Source organism: Gobius niger, assembly GCF_951799975.1.
Source record: "Gobius niger genome assembly, chromosome: 10".
Classification (NCBI taxonomy): domain Eukaryota; kingdom Metazoa; phylum Chordata; class Actinopteri; order Gobiiformes; family Gobiidae; genus Gobius; species Gobius niger.
Window position 1 is genome coordinate 4,308,809 of NC_136861.1, and position 24,150 is coordinate 4,332,958.

Consider the following 24,150-nt stretch of genomic DNA (forward strand, 5'->3'; position numbering starts at 1 on the left):
CCTCACACTCACCTCCCGACCCACACTCACCTCCTGACCCACACTCACCTCCCGACCCACACTCACCTCCTGCCTCACACTCACCTCCTGCCTCACACTCACCTCCTGCCCCACACTCACCCGTCTGAGTCCTGGTAGTTGACGTTGAGCCGTTTGGTGGATCCGAGCAGCTCTGAAACACATTCACATCATGATCACTTGATGATAAAGATCCAAAAATCTGCAGCCGGAGCAGACCAGTCCAAACCAGTTCAAACCAGTCCAAACCAGTCTAAACCAGTCCAAACCAGTCCAAACCAGTCCAAACCAGTCTGAACCAGTCGCTCACCAGGCTCTTCTTCTCTAGAAACTAAACATTAAAAACTCACATTTCAGATGCAGATTCTGAACAAACAGTCGGTTCAATATTGTAAAGACTAAACTCAGATCTTTGAAAAACCATCTCCACTGAGCTCCACGTTTCTGACTTCTCTGTGATCCTTCTCCTTCAGGAGGATCTGGGCGGGTCACATGGACCTGATGGATCACCATGAGCTCAGGACTCAGGAATGAAACAGGAAGTGCCCTCAGGAAAAGGAAGTGATGTCACAGCGGGAAACGAGAGGCTCCGCCCGCGACTCGCTGCAGCTTCAGCTCAGAGTCACTGAGGAGGTTTCTGAAGTATCTCAGTCAGACTGAGGAGGTTTAAGAAGTATCTCAGAGTCACTGAGGAGGTTTCTGAAGTATCTCAGTCAGACTGAGGAGGTTTCTGAAGTATCTCAGAGTCACTGAGGAGGTTTCTGAAGTATCTCAGTCAGACTAAGGAGGTTTCTGAAGTATCTCAGTCAGACTGAGGAGGTTTCTGAAGTATCTCAGTCAGACTGAGGAGGTTTAAGAAGTATCTCAGTCAGACTGAGGAGGTTTAAGAAGTATCTCAGAGTCACTGAGGAGGTTTCTGAAGTATCTCAGTCAGACTGAGGAGGTTTCTGAAGTATCTCAGACTGAGCAGGTTTCTGAAGTATCTCAGTCAGACTGAGGAGGTTTCTGAAGTATCTCAGTCAGACTGAGGATGTTTCTGAAGTATCTCAGAGTCACTGAGGAGGTTTCTGAAGTATCTCAGTCAGACTGAGGAGGTTTCTGAAGTATCTCAGTCAGACTGAGGAGGTTTAAGAAGTATCTCAGTCAGACTGAGGAGGTTTCTGAAGTATCTCAGTCAGACTGAGGATGTTTCTGAAGTATCTCAGAGTCACTGAGGAGGTTTCTGAAGTATCTCAGTCAGACTGAGGAGGTTTCTGAAGTATCTCAGTCAGACTGAGGAGGTTTAAGAAGTATCTCAGTCAGACTGAGGAGGTTTAAGAAGTATCTCAGAGTCACTGAGGAGGTTTCTGAAGTATCTCAGTCAGACTAAGGAGGTTTTAGAAGTATCTCAGTCAGACTGAGGATGTTTCTGAAGTATCTCAGTCAGACTGAGGATGTTTCTGAAGTATCTCAGACTGAGCAGGTTTCTGAAGTATCTCAGTCAGACTGAGCAGGTTTCTGAAGTATCTCAGACTGAGGAGGTTTCTGAAGTATCTCAGACTGAGGAGGTTTCTGAAGTATCTCAGTCAGACTGAGCAGGTTTCTGAAGTATCTCAGACTGAGCAGGTTTCTGAAGTATCTCAGTCAGACTGAGGAGGTTTCTGAAGTATCTCAGACTGAGGAGGTTTCTGAAGTATCTCAGTGTCAGACTGAGGAGGTTTCTGAAGTATCTCAGACTGAGGAGGTTTCTGAAGTATCTCAGTCAGACTGAGGAGGTTTCTGAAGTATCTCAGTGTCAGACTGAAACTCCACAGAGAGTTACTGAACAGACTTATTAATCAGGCCCATGAGCCAGACATGCTAAACCTACAGCTACGCTAACCCCGGAAGTAGCGACTTTAGTAAATATGACTTTTTTGCAGCAGGTGCTGCATTTTTGGCTCATGAGTCTAAGAAATAAGTCGGTTCAGAAACTCTGTGAGTTTCACAGATATTAATGCTTGTGTTAAAGAGTTTTTAATGTTTTTTTTCTTGCATATTAGCCGGTATGCTAGGACCCGGAAGCGGGAGTTGTGACGTCACACTGAACACACACAAAGGCTGTGTCCGAATGTCCATCCTCGTCCCTAACCCCTCATTCACTACACACGCACTTTATAGTCACTATATAGTCACTGATTCTGTTGGCGATTCGGACACAGGACACGACTTTCTCCGCGTTGTGTGACGTCACTCGTGCTGCGGCTGCAGATATGATTTTTTTTTATCTGAATAGATTTATTGTTACAAACGTTTATTTTATGAAACAGAACGACTGCACTTTTACAGGCGTTACAACAACACCCCAGCGTGAGCTCAGAGACGTGAAAGTCGGTCAGAGCCCGGTGTCTGAAACACCAGCAGATTGAGTGACGACATCTGCTAAAAGTCGCTAAACTCCGGGAATAAAGTATTTCTGCGATAAAAACAAACTCAGAGACAGTGGAATATTTAGGGATAAATACGAGTCAGATACTTTATATTTCACATGGATTTTACATGAATGACTTGGATTATCCGAGAAGAAGCTGTCGGTCATTTAACAGCTCAGGCTAAAGGTAAGCAGCTAACGTTAGCATCTTTTCACCATAACCGGTTATATTTAGGTCGTTTATTCATGAGAAACACAAACACACGACTGAAACAGCTGATTTACTTCAGTCGTGTTGTTTAGTGATGACATTCGGATACAGCCATAGGGTTCGGGAAACTCCATTGTTACCATGGAGATCCGCCATGTTTGTGGCTGTTAGTGTACATTTCCAATAGACCAACATTGGCAAAAACAGTATAAAAAGTGGAGAAAAACAGCTCAGTCGCTGCTGCGTCACTTCCTTTGTATAAATGTTAAGAGACTTTCTTTGGGCGCTTATTGTCTCTTCATTGTTGTTTTGGTTTGTGTTTGTAAAGTTCTCGTCCGCTCTCAGCTGCTCCTCCTCCACGACTGAACCTGTGGCTAAAAATAACCCTTTCAGTGCCGCGCGGAGGCCAGGGCAGAGGTGCATTGTGGGAGCTGCGGTCTTCAGGGCAGTGCTTTGTTGTCGTCACATGACCCTCAGATAAAGACAGTTACGTAACGCAGACCTTAGACTCACAGAGAGGAGCCGGGCCTGTATTTGCAGTATGTAGTATTTGCAGTATTTGCAGTATGCAGTATTTGCAGTATGTAGTATTTGCAGTATTTGCAGTATGCAGTATTTGCAGTATGTAGTGTTTGCAGTATTTGCAGTATGTAGTATTTGCAGTATGTAGTATTTGCAGTATGTAGTGTTTGCAGTATGTAGTATTTGCAGTATTTGCAGTATGCAGTATTGTAGTACTCACTGCTCTTGTGTGGCCTGAGTCTGGACAGCAGTTTCTGGGTCTGACTCAGGTCTCCGTTCTTCACGGCCTGAAGAAGCTCCTGCTCCTTCCCCATGGTCCTCCCCCTCCTGGCCACTCCCCTGTAGACTCCTCCCCCTCCAGTAGACTCCTCCCCCTCCCTTAGACTCCGCCCCCTGGCCCCGCCTCTCCTCAGACCTTCGCTCAGACCTTGGATTGTGGCGGAGCTACAGACGGAGCCTCAGACCTGACCCCGGACTGGCCCCGGGACCGGACGTTGGCGGGTCAGAATCCAACATGGCGGCTCCGCCCGGCAGGCCACGCCCCCAGGGGAGGGCGGAGGAGGAAGCCCCATAAACGTCTCCAAACGCTGCAGGCGTCGACGGAAGGACCAGACTCCGAGCTGCGGAGAAGAAACAGGTCACGTTAACACAATCACGGCCGCGCGAGCGCCGACCCCGGCTCCCAGTGCAAGTACAAAGGAAAATAATAAATACATAAAAAACACCAAATGTTTATCATTAGACAGTATTTATGGTCTCAGAATAAAAAAATAAATGCTTGGACTTTTTTGAGGCCGAAAGCTCTGGATTTATTGATCGATCTACGTTCCCGCCCTCACCGAAGGTCATGAGATTTGGGTCATGACCGAAAGGACAAGATCGCGAATACAAGCGGCTGAAATGAGTTTCCTTCGCAGGGTGGCTTGGCGCACCCTTCGAGATCGGGTGAGGAGCTCAGTTACCCGGGAGGAGCTCGGAGTAGAGTCGCTGCTCCTTCACGTCGAAAGGAGCAGCTGATGTGGCTCGGGCATCTGTTCCGGATGCCTCCTGGTCGCCTCCCGCGGGAGGTGTTCCAGGCATGTCCTAGTGGGACAAGGCCTCGTGGAAGACCCAGGACACGGTGGTGGGACTATGTCTCCGAGCTGGCCTGGTGTGGCCTCGGGGTCAGAACAGCTGGAGGAGGTGTGGCCTCGGGGTCAGAACAGCTGGAGGAGGTGTGGCCTCGGGGTCAGAACAGCTGGAGGAGGTGTGGCCTCGGGGTCAGAACAGCTGGAGGAGGTGTGGCCTCGGGGTCAGAACAGCTGGAGGAGGTGTGTGTGGATCGGCCCCGGATAAAGCGGAAGAAAATGGATGGATGTTTTAACATGACTCTATGGAGCCTCTCCCAGAGAGTTGTACTGGGTGTGTTCCAGAGAGTTCTAGCGTGTTCCTGAGTGATCTAGCGTGTTCCTGGGTGTGTTCTCGCATGTTCCTGGGTGTGTTCTCGCATGTTCCTGGGTGTGTTCTCGCATGTTCCTGGGTGTGTTCTCGCATGTTCCTGGGTGTGTTCTCGCATGTTCCTGGGTGTGTTCTCGCGTGTTCCTGGGTGTGTTCTCGCGTGTTCTAGTGTATTCTATGTTTTAACGTGTTCCTGGGTGTGTTCCAGGGTGTTCCAGTGTGTTCTAGTGTCTTCTAGCATGTTCTAGAGTGTTCTAGCGTGTTCCAGAGTGATCTAGCGTGTTCCAGAGTGATCTAGCGTGTTCCTGGGTGTGTTCTAGCGTGTTCCAGAGTGATCTAGCGTGTTCCAGAGTGATCTAGCGTGTTCCAGAGTGATCTAGCGTGTTCCTGGGTGTGTTCTAGCGTGTTCTAGCGTGTTCTATGTTCTAGCGTGTTCCTGGGTGTGTTCTAGCGTGTTCTAGCGTGTTCCTGGGTGTGTTCTAGCGTGTCCCTGCGTGTTCCTGGGTGTGTTCCAGAGAGTTCTCCCTGATCTGCCTCTGAATGTGGGACACTGCGCTTCACTTCACTCTCCGACTCGACGTGACCGGCGGACGAACACGTTCATTCAGACACGGCTTCAGTCCCAGTGAGGCTTCAGAGACTGATCGTTTCAGAGGGGGGGGGGGGACTTCAAAGGGGGGGGGCAGGAAGGGGGGGGGTGCCGCTTTTATCGTCACATAAACTCGTTTGAACTCAATGAAAAACCTGTGTTTCAATTAAAAGTCACAGTGGAGGTTTTTTATGTGTCTCTGAATAAAAACTCGGATCAAACCAGGTTCAAACTGAGCTCAGAGACTCGTAAAACACAGAGACTCGAGGAGGAAGTACTTTCATCACATGGTACTGTTTACTTCAGGACGAGCCGGGTAACTCTGAGTGAGTGTTTGGCTCTTCGTGCTTTAACCTCTTACCACCCGCCTCTTTGGCTGTTATATAGGCCTGTGTAACACCTCATTTGAAAGCTAAGATGCACAAAACTGATCCTTTTCCTCGCGTTGTTGCTGTGTTGTGTCACCTTTTTTATGTTGTTTTTTTTTTTTTGAATTTTTGTTGAATTTTTGTTGAATATTTGTCACTTTTTGGATGAGTTTTCGTCACATTTTTGTCAATTTTTTGTCAATTTTTTGTCCAATTTTTGTCAATTTTTTATCACATTTTTGTTGAATTTTTGTCACATTTTTGTTGAATTTTTGTCACTTTTTGTTGAATTTTTGTTGAATTTTTGTTGAATTTTTGTTGAATTTTTGTTGAATATTTGTCACTTTTTGGATGAGTTTTCGTCACATTTTTGTCAATTTTTTGTCAATTTTTTGTCAAATTTTTGTCAATTTTTTATCACATTTTTGTTGAATTTTTGTCACATTTTTGTTGAATTTTTGTTGAATTTTTGTTGAATTTTTGTTGAATTTTTGTCATTTTTTATTGAATTTTTGTTGAATTTTTGTCACATTTTTGTTGAATTTTTGTCATTTTTTATTGAATTTTTGTTGAATTTTTGTCATTTTTTGTTGAATTTTTGTTGAATTTTTGTTAAATTTTTGTTGAATTTTTGTTGAATTTTTGTCACATTTTTATCACATTTTTGTTGATTTTTTGTCACTTTTTGTTGAATTTTTGTTGAATTTTTGTCACATTTTTTTTTGCATTTACATCCTTGTTTTCTTCTCATTTTTTGTGGCTGTTTTGGTGCTTTTTTCCCAAGAAGCTTTTTGATTCGGGTAAAGCCAAACTGGAGAAAATGGGATCCGTTCAGGTGGGAGTTAAGAGGTTAAGTTGAGTTACAGAAGTAAATGCACTTTTGAAGGATGTTCTAATTTTCCGAGTTTCATCGCGCCCGCTGGTCAAGGCAACCAGGTTTTCAGCAAACACGGCCAGTTTCTGTTACTTTGCAAAAGTTCTATATTATTTCACTATTAAACAATCTGAATCCTGCTAATTGTAATAAAAATGATGGTGGTTCGTTTAATTGGATCGTTGGGAACATTTTTCTGACGTTTTTCTTACTCTCAGTGTTAGATATGGATAAAACGTCCACTCTCTGCCTGCATTATGTTTGATACATTATTTATAACATGTTTTCTACATTACAATAAATAAACACGTGAAGCTCCACCAATCAAAAGCCTCGTAGTAGATCATGGGACTCCCGAGCATCCTGGGTAATGTAGTTCTAGGACAAAGGCTCGCAGTTAAACTAGATGGATCTCAGACGTGCTTTTTTCACCTGCGTCTGACTCTGCGGTCGCTTTAGAACCACAGAGCTGGAAATCAATACGGTCTCAAAGCAAGGGGGGTTTTACTCCCGGACCGGAGAGGAGGCGGGACTGTGGAGCTCTGTTTGCGTCTTTATCAAACGATCACTGATCAACCGTTAACCAACCGCTAGAGCCCAGTTAAGAACAATGCTTGATATTATTATTTAGGACTATTTTAGTCATCGATTAGTCATTTCCTGGTTCACACAGACTCAAATAGAGCAAAAATAACATGAAAAAGTTGTATTTTTTATGAAAACCTGCTTTGGTTTTATATTTCGGGTCTGTAGTGTTTTGTAAATTGTGTCTCGTCCAATCAGAAGCAGAATTTGCGCCAAGAGCCTCCAACAAACATTCGCTTTAAGTTTCCTCCATCAACAGGTCTTCAAGCAGCGCCACTTTAGCTTTATGTGACAAAAAAATAAAATTTTCCTACAACGTTCACAGCCAATCGATTAATCATAAAAAATAATCATTAGTTGCCGCCATTATTATTGTTCCTCTGATGAGGATCTGCTCCAACTCTCTGTAACTCTTAATCTCGGCTCGGGCTGTGCGATTAATCGAAATTCCATTACGATTTCGATTACAACAGTAAACGATTACAAAATTAGCATAATCATAATAAAAAAAACATTTTTGTAAAGCAGACTATTATCTTCCCTTTGCTTTTCTCGTGCCACGGCTCATGCTTTTGTCTGACATAAAAACAAACGGCGCTGTGTGATGATGTCATCAGGCCGCGCTGCTCAGTTTACTTGCGCAGGTGTGAGGGCCGGCCAGCAGGGGGCAGGTGTGAAACAGAGACCTCTCTTTAATCAAGGCAAACTTGAAATCATTTGTACTTTTGTGACTGTCCAGAAAACATAAAGTGTAGTGTTTTTTGATTAATAAATAAATAAAATAAAGATAGACTTTTTTTTTAAAGGCAACAAATAATCGTTTGAATAATCGTGATTTCAATTATGACAAAAATAATCGTGATTATTATTTTTTCAATAATCGAGCAGCCCTAATCCAGGCTCAGTCCTATTTTATATCATGAGTCGTTCCTTTAGTTCAGCCTCTGCCTCAGGGCCCTGTCAGCTTCACTCACAGGCCTGGAAAACCCTGAAATATCCTGGAAAACCCTGAAATATCCTGGAAAACCCTGGAAAACCTTAGAATCAGATCGTCAACAAGAAAACGGCAAAATTGTTTGGAAATGTACAATATATTTCACCTTTTATTTACTGCAAAAACGGCTGCAGACATTAACCTCTTACCCCCCGCCTTAACCGAGCGCATTTCCTCCAGTTCGGTTTTACCCAAATCTAAAAGTTTCCTCGCCACAGTTATGTCACATTTTTGAAGATTTTTTGTCGTGTTTTCGTCTGAATTTTTTACGCTCGTTTGTTGCTTTTTTTGACGCTTTTTTGTGGCTTTTCCATCACCTTTAAACCGAAAGCTTCAGATTTGGGTAAAATACGCTAGGTTCCGGTGGGGGTTAAGAGGTTAAATATAACTGATCACTTAACCTCTTACCACCCACCAAAACCAAATGCATTCTCTCCTCTTTGCCATTGTCGTCACTCTTTATTTCCCTTATTGTGCTTTGTCACTTTACTACTTTTTTGCTGCTCCTTTGTCACTTTTTTGTTGGATTTTTTGTCTTTTTTTGCAGATTTTTTGTCTTTTTTTTGCAGGATTTTTGTCATTTTTTCTGCTGGATTTTTGTCATTTTTTTTTGCTGGATTTTTGTCACTTTTTTGCTGGATTTTTGTCATTTTTCTGCAGAATTTTTGTCACTTTTTTGCTGGATTTTTGTCACTTTTTTGCTGGATTTTTGTCACTTTTTTGCTGTATTTTTGTCACTTTTTTGCTGGATTTTTGTCACTTTTTTGCTGTATTTTTGTCACTTTTTTGCTGGATTTTTGTCATTTTTTTGCTGGATTTTTGTCATTTTTTGCTGGATTTTTGTCTTTTTTTTCTGCTGGATTTTTGTCACTTTTTGTCTTTTTTTTCTGCTGGATTTTTGTCACTTTTTTCCTGGATTTTTGTCACTTTTTTGCTGGATTTTTGTCATTTTTTGCTGGATTTTTGTCACTTTTTTCCTGGATTTTTGTCACTTTTTGTCTTTTTTTTCTGCTGGATTTTTGTCACTTTTTTGCTGGATTTTTGTCATTTTTTGCTGGATTTTTGTCACTTTTTTCCTGGATTTTTGTCACTTTTTGTCTTTTTTTTCTGCTGGATTTTTGTCACTTTTTTCCTGGATTTTTGTTACTTTTTTCCTGGATTTTTGTCTTTTTTTTGCCGGATTTTTGTCACTTTTTTTATGTTTTTTTGTCACTTTTTTGTTGAGTTTTTATCATTTTTGTCGTTTTTCGTCACTTTTCAGCGTTTTTTGTTGCGTTGACATCCTCATTTTCTTCTCGTTTTTTATCGCTGTTTTAAAGAACCTTTTAGATTTGGAGAATTTGGAGAAACACGTTCAGGTGGGGGTTAAGAGGTTAAATATAACTGATAACTTGTTTATTTTCTGCACTGTTGCTGTTTATTCGAGACATCTTTGAAAAACCCGGCCAGGCCTAAAGCGGGACTAACGCGGGATTTTACGGTCGCCACACTATCATTATTCTCTATATTTAGTCGCAGTGACGCGTCAGAGCCGAGAGTTTGTTGTAAAGAATGCGGAGTCCGGCCGAGAGTGGAATGCGCTACTTTTACTCGCGATTTACGCCGTTCGCGCGTTACTGCACGCGTTATTACGCTTTATTAGCGGTTAATAACCACAAAACGCGCTTCTGTTCACGTTTTTTTTAAGATTTAACAACTTTCCTGCCCAGTTACGTCCGAATCCCGAGGGAAGGATCGACTTTCACTTTTATCAAACGAAACCCCACTCAAAACATGTACAATTCTGGACTGTTTCGCGCATTAAAGCGACACAACGTGGTTTTCCCTCAAATCCACGCAGTGATTATGAACTTTCAGCCCGTTTGCTTTAATTCGGCTTGATTTGTTTCCGTGAATCACCTTCGTAAATCTTCCTCACAGCCAGGAGAGTTGTTTTGAAACGCCCACGCCGCCACGGATCACTTCACGGAGAACAAACGCACGCTTAACGGGAATTTTTTTACTACGATTTACGTGAGTTCCCCCCCACGTACATCACCTGAACACGCGCGGGCGAACTTCATATCACGTGTTTTTCCATTTCAAAGTGAGTTTAGAGGTGGATGAAGTCGTTGAAGCTGGTGGGAGTTTGGAGTGAACACAAGCGACGACCTTTGCCAGGACTTTTCCAGCTTCACGTGCGCAAACCGAGCACTTTGCGAACAAAACGCGTCGTTATAATCAGATTTAAAGTGGTAGAAAGTTACCTTAGTGCGGGCAAGGCGCGCGCGGAGCCTGACAAGTGACTTTGGAGGAGTTTGGAGGAAGAGCCGCGGAGGAACGAGGAAAAAAAAGTGGGGAAAGTGTCCGGGATCCTGCGCGTAAATCCCGTTAAAAGTGGGCTTAAATCCGGTTGGAAAAGGTGGAAACGTCGTTAAAAGTGAGATGGAAGTGACGTGATCCGGTGCAGCGGCGACAGGGCGGCTTTGGAACCCGCGGAGGAGCTCGGGTCCTTTTCCCCGTGGACCGTGGTGGAGTCTGGAGTCTGGAGTGGACCGAGTGGACACGGAGGAGGAGGAGGAGGAGGAGGAGGAGCAGGGATAAAATAACACACACCAGAGCCTTCACAATAAAACACGGAGGAAACTGCGGCTCTTTCCTGATTTAACCCCTTAACTCCCGCCTGAACCGAGAGCATTTCCCAGTGTAGCGGCTCATTTGAAAGCTAAGATCAAAACTCATCTGAATGGATCTTTTTCCTCACGTCATCAGATTTTTTTTCCCATCATTTTTTTTTTTGGGGGGGGGGGTTCAACTCATGTTTGTAAAAAAAAAATTGTCATTCTTTGGTCAAATTGTTCACAAATTGTTCACTTTTTGTCACATTTGTCATTTTTTGACAAGTTTTTGACAAGTTTTTGACACTTTTTCATAATTTTTTGTCTTTTTTTTGCCATTTTTTCCCAATTTTTTGCCACTTTTTCATCATTTTTTCGTCATTTTTTCTTCACTTTCATGTCACTTTCTGTCATTTTTTTGTCCTTTTTGTCAATTTTTTGACAAGTTTTTGACACTTTTTCATAATTTTTTTGTCTTTTTTTGCTAATTTTTGTCAAATTTTCATCATTTTTTGTCATTTTTTTGTCAATTTTTTATCTTTTTTGTCACATTTTTGTCATTTTTTGTATTTTTTGGTCCTTTTTTGTACATTTTTTGCCACTTTTTCATAATTTTTTCGTCATTTTTTTGTCACTTTTTTGTCAATTTTTCTTCACTTTTTTGTCAATTTTTCTTCACTTTTTTGTCAATTTTTCTTCACTTTTATGTCACTTTCTGTCATTTTTTTGTCCTTTTTTGTCATTTTTTTGTCCTTTTTTTTGTTCTTTTTTTGTCATTTTTTTGCCACTTTTTCATAATTGTTTTGTCATTTTTTCGAAATTTTTTGTCACTTTTTTGTCAAAGTTTTCTCACTTTTTTGTCACATTTCCATCATTGTTTTCGTCTCAGTTTTGTTGCTATTTTCACAGCTTTTTTCCAGAAGCTTTTGGACTGGGGTAAAGCCAAACTGGAGAAAATGTGCTCGGTTCAGGTGGGAGTTAACCTCCTGCAGCTGTTCTTGGGGGACCCTGAGACCACACCAGGCCACACAGGAGGGGGGCGGACTGGCCATATGTCCTGTATTCTGGAAGAGCACAGAAGGGCCACTGGCTCCAGGGCCGCCAGTCCCGCCTCAAACGGGCTTTACCCAAATCTAAAAGCTAAAAAGAAAAGCATCAAAATAGCGAGAAAAAGAGGATGAAAACATGAGAAAAACACAGACAAAAAATGATAGAAAAAATAATTTAAAAAAACAACAAAAATATGACAAAAATGTGGCAAAAAGTTTCCATCACTTTTGTAGGTCTTAGCTTTCAAATGAGGCGTTGCATTGTTGCTCTCCAGTCGAGAAGCTGTTAGATTTGGGTAAAGCCCAGTATAAAAAAACATGAATCTAAAAGGAATTCCGTGGAGTATGGTGCGCCACAAGGGTCAATTTTGGGACCATTATTATTTATTATTTTATATTAATGATTTTGCTTCTGTTTCTACGACCACCTTTCCCGCTCTTTTTGCTGATGATGCCGATCAAAAAAATAATAATAAAAAGTCGACCTGGGGAAAAAGCTCTCGGTTAAGGCGGGTGGTAAGAGGTTAACCTCTTAACTCCCACCTGAACAGATCCCATTCTCCAGTTTGGCTTTACCCTAATCCAAAAGATTCACATCATTCACTCATTCACAAAAAATGAGAAGAAAACAAGGATGTAAACGCAACAAAAATGTGACAAAAATTTAACAAAAATGTGACAAAAATTCAACAAAAATGTGACAAAAATTCAACAAAAATGTGACAAAAATTCAACAAAAATGTGACAAAAATTCAACAAAAATATGACAAAAATTCAACAAAAATTCAACAAAAATGTGACAAAAATTCAACAAAAATTCAACAAAAATTCAACAAAAATTCAACAAAAAATCAACAAAAAATCAACAAAAATTCAACAAAAATGAAAATAAATAAATAAAACATAGCAGCAACAACGCGAGGAAAAAGGTCAGTTTTGTGGGTCTTAGCTTTCAAATGAGGTGTTACACAGGCCAAAAGAGGACAGAATGCATTTGGTTTAGGCGGGGGGTAAGAGGTTAAAATATGTATTTGTGGAAGTGTCACATTTATGCTAATTTGGGCCAGGCTGGTCAGAGTCCAGGGCTGTTTTTCAGCCCCAGTCCGGCCCTGGGCCACAGAGACCTGTCCCTCTTCACCTCAACAGTCCGATACAGCGACCGCATTACGTCCGCCGCACTGATCTGTCTGTCGATCTCACGCTCCATCCGTCCGTCACTGGGAACAAGACCCTGAGATATTTGGACTCCTCCACCTCCACCCTCAATCAAACTTCACACACGCACACAAACAGCCTCACAGATTAAAATGAGCTAAAATAATAAAGGGTAAAGAAAAGACAAAAAATGAAAACGACAAAACCTCAACCTTTCAGTTTCCCTCTTCATTAGTTTGGGGGAGAGAACATGGAGGAACAGGCTCAGAGCTGAAGGCATTTCCGTGATTTCATGTCAGCCTTTTTGGGTTCAGACAACTTAAACAGCATTATTAATAAATAATTAAAGCACAAAACAATGGTTTCAAGAGAAAGGTACATAATTACTTCATAGCAGGGCCGGACTGGGACTGAAAACCAGCCCTGGACTCTGACAAGTCTGGCCCAAATTAGCGTAATTTTGCACTTCCACGAATACATATTTTAACCTCTTACCCCCCGCCGTAACCGAGTGCATTTTCCACAGTTCGACTTTTTATTATTATTTTTTTGATCGGCATCATCAGCAAAAAGAACGGGAAAGGTGGTCGTAGAAACAGAAACAAAATCATTCATATAAATAATGAATAATACTGGTCCCAAAATTGACCCTTGTGGCACACCATACTCCACGGAATTCCTTTTAGATTCATGTTTTTTTATACTGGGCTTTACCCAAATCTAAAAGCTTCTCGACTGGAGAGCAACAATGTAACGCCTCATTTGAAAGCTAAGACCTACAAAAGTGATGGAAACTTTTCGTCACGTCATTTTTTCATTATTTTTTGTTGTGTTTTTATCACGTTTTTGTAGTTTTTTTTGTCTGTGTTTTTCTCATGTTTTCGTTGCCTTTTCATCACATTTTTTGTCACTTTTTTGTTGCTTTTCCAGCACATTTTTGTTTTGTTTTCATCCTCTTTTTCTTGCTATTTTGATGCTTTTCTTTTTCGCTTTTAGATTTGGGTAAAGCTCAGTTGAGGCGGGACCGGTGGTAGATTTTTCTTCAAATAAATGTTTTTCTTCACTCTTTTTTTAAAAATAAATACCATTTTATTTCACATAAACCAAACACGTTGCTTAACAGTAACACTTCATCTTAATCATTTGATCTGGATCTTCAGCAGTGATTCATTACAGCAGTGTTTCTCAACTGGGGGGTCGGGACCCAAAACTGGGTCACAACATCTTTACAGTGCGTCTCCTGGAAAACATTTATTTTATTATTTATGTGCAGAAAAAGTACAATATTTGTTGTTATATTTTACACGTCATATTTGGGTCACGCCTCATCATCCCAGGGCGACCGCGGCCCCGACCCCATATTGAGAACCACTGGGTAAAGCGCGTGTCCGCCCTCCAGGACGTCACACTGTGGTTGTTCTGGACATTTCCTGCAAAATGACTTTCTTGAGGTTTAAGGGGAGACACGACAGGCAAAACTCAATGTTTTTGGGGTCTAATTGGTCTCTGAACATACAAACTTTTTCCCGGGAACCAAAAATATGCCTAATCTTCACAAAAACATGTTTAAATATTGCGCTGATTCAATGTTCTCCCATAGACTTATATGGGACAATGCAATTTCAGGGGCCTTTTTCTCAAAACACATTTTTCTGTCATTGGGCGACACTATGTCCACGTCAGTCGGACCTAAAGACTTACAGGGCCAGATCTTGTGGCGGCGCATGCAGCGTCACAAGAGGAGGCGACTGCACTGATGGAAACACGGCTCACATTCACTTCCTCGTTTACATTGCGCTGTCTTGCGTTCTTTCTTAAGCCTTAGGCTCTCACAGGTCAAACTAAAAACTTTATTTACCCCATCGTGAGCTAAACCATGTTCACGTCTCCAGAGAAAAAGAGCGACAGCGTCCGCTGTGGCGCGGATCGGCCGCGCTCGGCGTGAACGCGAAGCAAAACAAAAGCACATGTTCACCCCACACTCCCACACAACCACTCTCCTGGACGTGGAGTCGATCTGGTTGGAGGAAAACGTGTGTCTCCACCCACTTAAATGCGCTAAGTCTGGAGTGGCAAGATCACAAAGTGCTGCTACTGAGGCAAAATGTCACGCTATCTTCTCCGTTTTGATGCACAAGATCAGGCCCAAAATTTTCCAGCCTTGGACTGAACAATATTTGTAAGATTTTTTCAGAGGGATTTTTTATTATCTAATCCCTTAAGCCCCATTTATTGAGTTTTGAATGTCAAAAAATGAGGCGAAAATTTAATTTTTACATTTTTTACCACTAAAAAACAGCTTATTTTAAAACTAAACAAGAAATCCCAAAATCCCCTCTGAGAAAGTCTTGGTAACTCATTTATCAATAAAATGAAACCATAAATTTGTCCCATCATTTCGTCGCCAAAATGATGGGAAATTTGGGGCATTTTTAGCCATAAAACACCTTGTTGAAAAGATAAAATGACAGAAAACCTTTTTCTCACATTTATGCCAGTGATCGACAGCAACAGTTTCAAATTGATATCTGTAAAAAAAAAAAATCCTTTTCACCTGCAGTGTCAAAGTAAAGGAGACAAACAAGAGCAAGAAGTTCCTCGAGTGTAAACGAAAAGAAAATCAGGTACAGGGCCTTTTACGTAGACGCTGCTGAAGAGGAGGAGGAGGAGGAGGAGGAGGAGGAGGAGGAGGAGGAGGAGGAGGAGTTAAACGTCTCGATGGAGCAGAGAGATGACCCCTCGCTGGTGCAGGAGGAGGAGGAGGAGGAGGAGGAGGAGGGGGAGGAGGAGGAGGAGGAGGAGGAGGGGGAGGAGGAGGAGGAGGAGTTAAACGTCTCGATGGAGCAGTGTGATGACCCCCGCTGGTGCAGACTCTCCCACAGACGCTGCTCTCTCCTCGGCCTGATGAAGAGGAGGAGGAGGAGGAGGAGGAGGAGGAGTTAAACGTCTCGGTGGAGCAGTGTGATGACCCCTCGCTGGTGCAGGAGGAGGAGGAGGAGGAGGAGGAGGAGGAGTTAAACATCTCGGTGGAGCAGAGTGATGACCCCTCGCTGGTGCAGACTCTCCCACAGACACTGCTCTCTCCTCGGCCTGATGAGGAGGAGGAGGAGGAGGAGGAGGAGGAGTTAAACGTCTCGGTGGAGCAGAGTGATGACCCCTCGCTGGTGCAGGAGGAGGAGGAGGAGGAGGAGGAGTTAAACGTCTCGGTGGAGCAGTGTGATGACCCCTCGCTGGTGCAGACTCTCCCACAGACGCTGCTCTCTCCTCGGCCTGATGAAGAGGAGGAGGAGGAGGAGGAGGAGGAGGAGGAGTTAAACGTCTCGGTGGAGCAGTGTGATGACCCCTCGCTGGTGCAGACTCTCCCACAGACGCTGCTCTCTCCTCGGCCTGATGAAGAGGAGGAGGAGGAGGAGGAGGAGGAGTTAAACGTCTCGGTGGAGCAGTGTGATGACCCCTCGCTGGTGCAGACTCTCCCACAGACGCTGCTCCAGCCTCAGGTCGTGGTTGGAGAAGAACCTCAGTGGTTTATGGACCGAGTCGTAATAATGATCCGAAAACGAGGCGAAGTTCTCCGTGATGAAGCCGAACGCTGACACCTGGTGGACACGACACAGAAGCGCACCTTCAGAATCATCACCAACAACATGCGGATAATGTACCGGAGAGGCAGGGGGGCGGGGCTACCTGGTGGCAGGTGTGCAGGGGGCGGGGCAGGGGGCGGGGTTACCTGGTGGCAGGTGTGCAGGGCGGTCAGCAGCATCAAGGCGCCGGTGCTGGGCATGAACAGGCGCCTGGTACTCGGGTGCAGCATCAGCGGAGACTCCAGGAAACTACAGCCACAACAACAGCACTCAGATCAGTCACTCAGAGGTTAAATCACAGAAATAAAAGGTTTTGTGTTTAACCCCTTAACTCCCACCTGAACCGAGCACATTTTCTCCAGTTTGGCTTTACCCCAATCCAAAAGCTTGTGGAAAAAAGCTGTGAAAATGGCAACAAAACTGAGACGAAAACAATGATGGTAATGTGACAAAAAAGTGAGAAAACATTGGCAAAAAAGTGATGAAAAAGTGGCAAAAATGTGACAAAAAATTTGACAAAAAAATTGACAAAAAAATTGACAAAAAAATTGACAAAAAAATTACAAAAAATAACAAAAATGTGACAAAAAAGTGACAAAAAAGTGACAAAAAATTACAAAAATACGAGCAAAAAAACGACAAAAATTTGATAAAAAATGACCCAAAAAAATGACATAAATGTGATAAAAATTTGACAAAAAATTACAAAAAAATTACAAAAAAATTACAAAAAATTGATAAAAAAATGACAAAAAATGACAAAAAATTTATAAAAATTGACACAAAAAATTACAAAAATTTGATAAAAATTTGACAAAAAAGGACAAAAAATAACTAAAAAAATGACAAAAAAATGACAAAAAATTGATAAAAAATTGATAAAAAAATGACAAAAAATGACAAAAAATTTATAAAAATTGACACAAAAAATTACAAAAATTTGATAAAAATTTGACAAAAAAGGACAAAAAATAACTAAAAAAATGATGAAAAAATGACAAAAATGTGACAAAAATTGACCATAAAAGATAAAAAATTGACGAAAAATTGACAAAAATGTGACAGAATGTGACCAAAATTTTTTACAAAAATGTGATAAAAAATTACAAAAAATTGACAAAGAAATGACAAATATTTGATAAAAAAAATTGACCAAAAAATGCCAAAAATGTGATTTAAAAAAAATGAAAAAAAAAAAGTTACAAAAATGAGCTGAATACCCAACAAAAAAATGATGGAAAAAAAATGTGATGACGTGAGGAAAAGATCCTCTCGGTTCAGGCGGGAGTTAAGAGGTTAAAGATGTGCCCACACACCTGTGAGTGACGTAGTGGATGAACTCCGGGTGGAGCATCCTGAACGCTGAGGGCGGAGCGTCTCCGAAGTAACGCCACGGCCTGGACACGAGAGGGAGACACTGAGCCACAACAGGGAGGAGGATCTGAAGCTGCCGACTCACCGGTCTCCTCTGTCGGGGCCGAAGGGAACGGAGCGCCCCCGCGTGGCCGAGGAGAGCATGACGTAATCCCGGAGGTCTGACGGAATGAAGATGTACTTCAGCGACTGCAAAGGAAGAGGAGCAGAGGAGGGTTAGAGGAGGAGAGGAGAGTTAGAGGAGCAGAGGAGGGTTAGAGGAATCACATTTTTTGGTCATTTTTTGGTCATTTTTTGGTCATTTTTTGGTCCAATTTTTTATCCAATTTTTGTCTTTTTTTTTCAATTTTTTATAATTTTGTTGGCAATTTTTTATCAAATTTTTGTTACATTTTTATAATTTTTTTAGCAAATTTTTATCAATTTTTTATCACATTTTTGTCATTTTTTTGTCACATTTTTGTCATTTTTTTGTCACATTTTTGTCATTTTTTTGTCACATTTTTATCATTTTTTGTCACATTTTTGTCATTTTTTTGTCACATTTTTGTCATTTTTTTGTCACATTTTTGTCATTTTTTTGTCACATTTTTATCATTTTTTGTCACATTTTTGTCATTTTTTTGTCACATTTTTGTCATTTTTTTGTCACATTTTTGTCATTTTTTTGTCACATTTTTGTCATTTTTTTGGCGTTTTATGCCGTGTTGGGCTCACGTGGCTCCGGGGGACGCTGTAGAAGCCGTCCTCCCGGTACCTCCTCAGGCTGTTCTTCATGGTGTTCGTGGTGAATCCGTAAAACGAGGTCTTTGTCCCGACGTCCTCCTCGAACCCTCTGAGGACGGCCCCGTTCACCCTGAGGACACACCGGAGGATAACCACTCTGCCACAGGAGGAGGATAACTGCTCTGCTACAGGAGGATAACCACTCTGGGTCTGTACCTGAACACATAGTCGTGTCCGTCGATGGCTCGTCCCTGTTTGGAGCCTCTCAGGATTCCTCCATTTCCCACAACGGCACAACGGAGACACCTGTCCCCCCCAGGACTGCCCCCCCCAGGACTGGCCCCCCCAGGACTGTCCCCGAGGCCAGGGGACGTCAGCAGGAACAGCGAGGCTTCCACCACTGAGGACAAAGAGACACTCAGGTTCACACAGGTTGAATGGAATAATCAAAGCCACACCGTGATTTACAGACTCCTCCTCCCCAGCTCTGACGAAGGATGTTCCTAAAAAAGGGCATAAGGGCGGGATCTTCACCGTAGACTCCGCCCTTGTGTGACGTGTAGCTCGCGCTGCTCCAAAGCTAACAGTCCGACCATCATTAAGTACGAGATTTCAAAAATGTTTCTTCTTAAATTGTGACTAACCCGGCGTTTTCTCAGGAGGAAGATCTCGCTCTCGATAGTTCCGGAAAAATTGGGACCAGGCTTTAAAGTTGTTTAACGTGTCTAAAGTCCAATGCTTTTCAATGGGGGACTAGCGGCGATGTGGAGGAACTACAGCAATGGCGGCCTCTAGTGTCAGGCATAAAGCAGAGCAGCCGGCGGCCATTGGGAGTAACCGGTTCATACTGTGCGAGTAATAACCGGTTGGTACCAGTAATAACCGGTTGGTACCAGTAATAACCGGTTGGTACCAGTAATAACCGGTTGGTACCAGTAATAACCGGTTGGTACCAGTAATAACCGGTTGGTACCAGTAATAACCGGTTGGTACCAGTTAGGGTTGTGCAATTAATCGAAATTCGATTACGATTTCGATTACAACAGTAAACGATTACAAAATTAGCATAATCGCAAAAAATCGATTATAATTTTTTTTTTTCACTTTTTTTTTTTTTTTTTTTTCTAATTTTTTTTTTCACATTTTGTTTTTTCAAATTTTAAATTTTTGGATTTTTGTCTTTTTCTGCTGGATTTTTGTAATTTTTTTGATGGAATTTTGTCACTTTTTTGATGGATTTTTGTCACTTTTTTGATGGATTTTTTTTTTTTTTGCTGGATTTTTGTCATTTTTTTGCTGGATTCTTGTCTTTTTTTGCTGGATTTTTGTCTTTTTTTTAATGGATTTTTGTCTTTCTTTGCTGGATTTTTGTCACTTTTTTGATGGATTTTTGTCACTTTTTTGCTGGATTTTTTTTTTTTTTTGCTGGATTTTTGTCACTTTTTTGATGGACTTTTTTTAAAGGCAACAAATAATCGTTTGAATAATCGTGATTTCAATTATGACAAAAATAATCGTGATTATTATTTTTTCAATAATCGAGCAGCCCTAGTACCAGTAATATCCGGGCCGTACCGTGCTTGTCCAGGCCGCTCCAGCCGTACGGAGGTTCCCTCAGGCTCAGGTTGGACCAGGACTCTTCATTCAGAGTCTCTCGAGTCTGAAACACCGGCACCGAGAACTGGAACCTGTTCTTCAGGAGAACATCTCGCTCCACGACCCAGCGCAGGCCACAGGGAGGCTGCAGGAGACACTTTCATCAGACTCATATTTGTGTAAGTATAAGTATTTGTATTTGTATTTGTACTTTTCCTCAAGAACTGAACCCAGTACTTTGTCCCGCTCGGTTCCTCACCTGGATCCTGCTCTGGTTCCATCGTTTTTGGTGAAGTTTCCATTTGAAATCAATGGCGCCCTCTGCTGGAGACTCTCTGCAACACGGCACTTTAGTTACCCCTGCTTTAGTCCTGCTTTAGTCCTGGTTTAGTCCTGGTTTAGCCCTAGTTTAGTCCTGGTTTAGCCCTAGTTTAGTCCTGGTTTAGTCCTGGTTTAGTCCTGGTTTAGTCCTGGTTCAGTCCTGGTTTAGCCCTGGTTTAGTCCTGGTTTAGCCCTGGTTTAGTCCTGGTTCAGTCCTGGTTTAGTCCTGGTTCAGTCCTGGTTTAGTCCTGGTTCAGTCCTGGTTTAGCCCTGTTTTAGTCCTGGTTTAGTCCTGGTTTAGTCCTGGTTTAGTCCTGGTTCAGTCCTGGTTTAGTCCTGGTTCAGTCCTGGTTTAGCCCTGGTTCAGTCCTGGTTTAGTCCTGGTTTAGTCCTGGTTTAGCCCTGGTTCAGTCCTGGTTTAGTCCTGGTTTAGACACAGTTTAGTCCCGGTTCAGTCCTGGTTTAGTCCTAGTTTAGTCCTGGTTTAGTCCTGGTTTAGCCCTGGTTTAGTCCTAGTTTAGTCCTGGTTTAGCCCTGGTTTAGTCCTGCTTTAGTCCTGGTTTAGTCCTGGTTTAGTCCTGGTTTAGTCCTGGTTTAGTCCAGGTTTAGTCCTGGTTTAGTCCTGGTTTAGTCCTGGTTCAGTCCTGGTTTAGCCCTGGTTTAGACCCGGTTTAGTCCTGGTTTAGTCCTGGTTTAGTCCTGGTTTAGTCCTAGTTTAGCCCTGGTTTAGTCCTAGTTTAGCCCTGGTTTAGACCCGGTTTAGTCCTAGTTTAGCCCTGGTTTAGACCCGGTTTAGTCCTGGTTTAGTCCTGGTTCAGTCCTGGTTTAGCCCTGGTTCAGTCCTGGTTTAGTCCTGGTTTAGTCCTGGTTTAGCCCTGGTTCAGTCCTGGTTTAGTCCTGGTTTAGACACAGTTTAGTCCCGGTTCAGTCCTGGTTTAGTCCTAGTTTAGTCCTGGTTCAGTCCTGGTTTAGCCCTGGTTTAGACCCGGTTTAGTCCTGGTTTAGTCCTGGTTTAGTCCTGGTTTAGCCCTGGTTTAGTCCTGGTTTAGTCCTGGTTTAGTCCTGGTTTAGTCCTGGTTTAGTCCTGGTTTAGTCCTGGTTTAGTCCTGGTTCAGTCCTGGTTTAGCCCTGGTTTAGACCCGGTTTAGTCCTGGTTTAGTCCTGGTTTAGTCCTGGTTTAGCCCTGGTTTAGTCCTGGTTTAGTCCTGGTTTAGTCCTGGTTTAGTCCTGGTTTAGTCCTGGTTTAGTCCTGGTTTAGACCCGGTTTAGTCCTGGCTTAGCCCTGGTTTAGTCCTGGTTTAGCCCTGGTTTAGTCCTGGTTTAGTCCTAGTTTAGTCCTGCTTTAGTCCTGGTTTAGTCCTGGTTTAGCCCTGGTTTAGTCCTGGTTTAGTCCTGGTCTAGTCCTTGTTTAGTCCTGGTTTAGTACTTGTTTAGCCCTGGTTTAGTCCTGGTTTAGTCCTGGTTTAGTCCCAGTTTAGTCCTGGTTTAGTCCTAGTTCAGTCCTGGTTTAGTCCTGCTTTAGTCCTGGTCTAGTCCTTGTTTAGCCCTGGTTTAGTCCTGGTTTAGTCCCAGTTTAGTCCCGGTTCAGTCCTGGTTTAGTCCTAGTTTAGTCCTGGTTTAGTCCTAGTTTAGTCCTGCTTTAGTCCTGCTTTAGTCCTGGTCTAGTCCTTGTTTAGCCCTGGTTTAGTCCTGGTTTAGCCCTGGTTTAGTCCTGGTTTAGTCCCAGTTTAGTCCCGGTTCAGTCCTGGTTTAGTCCAGGTTTAGTCCTGGTTTAGTCCTAGTTTAGTCCTGGTTTAGTCCTGGTTTAGTCCTGGTTTAGTCCTGGTTTAGTCCTGGTTTAGTCCTGGTCTAGTCCTTGTTTAGTCCTTGTTTAGCCCTGGTTTAGTCCTGGTTTAGTCCTGGTTTAGTCCCAGTTTAGTCCCGGTTCAGTCCTGGTTTAGTCCTGGTTTAGTCCTAGTTTAGTCCTGGTTTAGTCCTGGTTCAGTCCTGGTTTAGTCCTGGTTTAGTCCTGGTTTAGTCCTGGTTTAGTCCTGGTTTAGTCCTGGTTTAGTCCTGGTTCAGTCCTGGTTTAGCCCTGGTTTAGACCCGGTTTAGTCCTGGTTTAGTCCTGGTTTAGTCCTGGTTTAGCCCTGGTTTAGTCCTGGTTTAGTCCTGGTTTAGTCCTGGTTTAGTCCTGGTTTAGTCCTGGTTTAGTCCTGGTTTAGACCCGGTTTAGTCCTGGCTTAGCCCTGGTTTAGTCCTGGTTTAGCCCTGGTTTAGTCCTGGTTTAGTCCTAGTTTAGTCCTGCTTTAGTCCTGGTTTAGTCCTGGTTTAGCCCTGGTTTAGTCCTGGTTTAGTCCTGGTCTAGTCCTTGTTTAGTCCTGGTTTAGTACTTGTTTAGCCCTGGTTTAGTCCTGGTTTAGTCCTGGTTTAGTCCCAGTTTAGTCCTGGTTTAGTCCTAGTTCAGTCCTGGTTTAGTCCTGCTTTAGTCCTGGTCTAGTCCTTGTTTAGCCCTGGTTTAGTCCTGGTTTAGTCCCAGTTTAGTCCCGGTTCAGTCCTGGTTTAGTCCTAGTTTAGTCCTGGTTTAGTCCTAGTTTAGTCCTGCTTTAGTCCTGCTTTAGTCCTGGTCTAGTCCTTGTTTAGCCCTGGTTTAGTCCTGGTTTAGCCCTGGTTTAGTCCTGGTTTAGTCCCAGTTTAGTCCCGGTTCAGTCCTGGTTTAGTCCAGGTTTAGTCCTGGTTTAGTCCTAGTTTAGTCCTGGTTTAGTCCTGGTTTAGTCCTGGTTTAGTCCTGGTTTAGTCCTGGTTTAGTCCTGGTCTAGTCCTTGTTTAGTCCTTGTTTAGCCCTGGTTTAGTCCTGGTTTAGTCCTGGTTTAGTCCCAGTTTAGTCCCGGTTCAGTCCTGGTTTAGTCCTGGTTTAGTCCTAGTTTAGTCCTGGTTTAGTCCTAGTTTAGTCCTGCTTTAGTCCTGGTCTAGTCCTTGTTTAGCCCTGGTTTAGTCCTGGTTTAGTCCTGGTTTAGTCCAGGTTTAGTCCTGGTTTAGTCCTGGTTTAGTCCTGGTTTAGTCCTGGTTTAGTCCTGGTTTAGTCCTAGTTTAGCCCTGGTTTAGTCCTAGTTTAGCCCTGGTTTAGTCCTGGTTTAGTCCTGGTTTAGCCCTGGTTTAGTCCTGGTTTAGTCCTGGTTTAGTCCTGGTTTAGTCCTAGTTTAGCCCTGGTTTAGTCCTAGTTTAGTCCTGGTTTAGTCCTGGTTTAGTCCTGGTTTAGTCCTAGTTTAGCCCTGGTTTAGTCCTAGTTTAGTCCTGGTTTAGTCCTAGTTTAACCCTGGTTTAGTCCTAGTTTAGTCCTAGTTTAGTCCTGGTTCAGTCCTGGTTTAGTCCTGGTTTAGTCCTGGTTTAGTCCTAGTTTAGCCCTGGTTTAGTCCTAGTTTAGTCCTGGTTTAGTCCTAGTTTAGCCCTGGTTTAGTCCTAGTTTAGTCCTGGTTTAGTCCTGGTTTAGTCCTGGTTTAGTCCTAGTTTAGTCCTGGTTTAGTCCTGGTTTAGTCCTGGTTTAGCCCTGGTTTAGTCCTAGTTTAGTCCTGGTTTAGTCCTGGTTTAGTCCTGGTTTAGTCCTGGTTTAGTCCTGGTTTAGCCCTGGTTTAGTCCTAGTTTAGGCCTAGTTTAGGCCTGGTTTAGCCCTGGTTTAGTCCTGGTTTAGTCCCAGTTTAGTCCTGGTTCAGTCCTGGTTTAGCCCTGGTTTAGTTCTGGTTTAGTCCTAGTTTAGTCCTGGTTTAGTCCTGGTTTAGTCCTGGTTT

The 24,150-nt window shown here is 42.8% G+C and overlaps 2 protein-coding genes across 2 annotated transcripts in view; both read right to left on the minus strand.

Annotated features, from left to right (window-relative positions):
* The window catches only part of LOC306969040 (CASK interacting protein 2), a 44,746-nt gene extending 41,262 nt beyond the window's left edge, over positions 1–3,484 (minus strand). Inside the window, exons 1-2 of the mRNA XM_079564651.1 lie at positions 3,361–3,484; positions 121–172 (exon numbers count right to left, since the gene is read on the minus strand). Of these exons, the coding sequence (XP_079420777.1) occupies positions 121–172; positions 3,361–3,454 (146 nt within the window). The 5' untranslated portion in view covers positions 3,455–3,484. The remainder of the gene's footprint in view (positions 1–120; positions 173–3,360) is intronic.
* Positions 3,485–16,183: 12,699 nt separating this feature from the next.
* st6galnac2 (ST6 (alpha-N-acetyl-neuraminyl-2,3-beta-galactosyl-1,3)-N-acetylgalactosaminide alpha-2,6-sialyltransferase 2) lies at positions 16,184–18,986 on the minus strand (the record flags this gene model as incomplete). The annotated part of the gene is made up of 7 exons (XM_079564770.1): positions 16,184–16,384; positions 16,516–16,618; positions 17,686–17,766; positions 17,829–17,932; positions 18,461–18,599; positions 18,686–18,869; positions 18,938–18,986. 7 exons carry the CDS (start codon positions 18,984–18,986, stop codon positions 16,211–16,213), a joined length of 834 nt encoding a protein of 277 aa, XP_079420896.1. The 3' UTR covers positions 16,184–16,210.
* Positions 18,987–24,150: the final 5,164 nt, after the last annotated feature.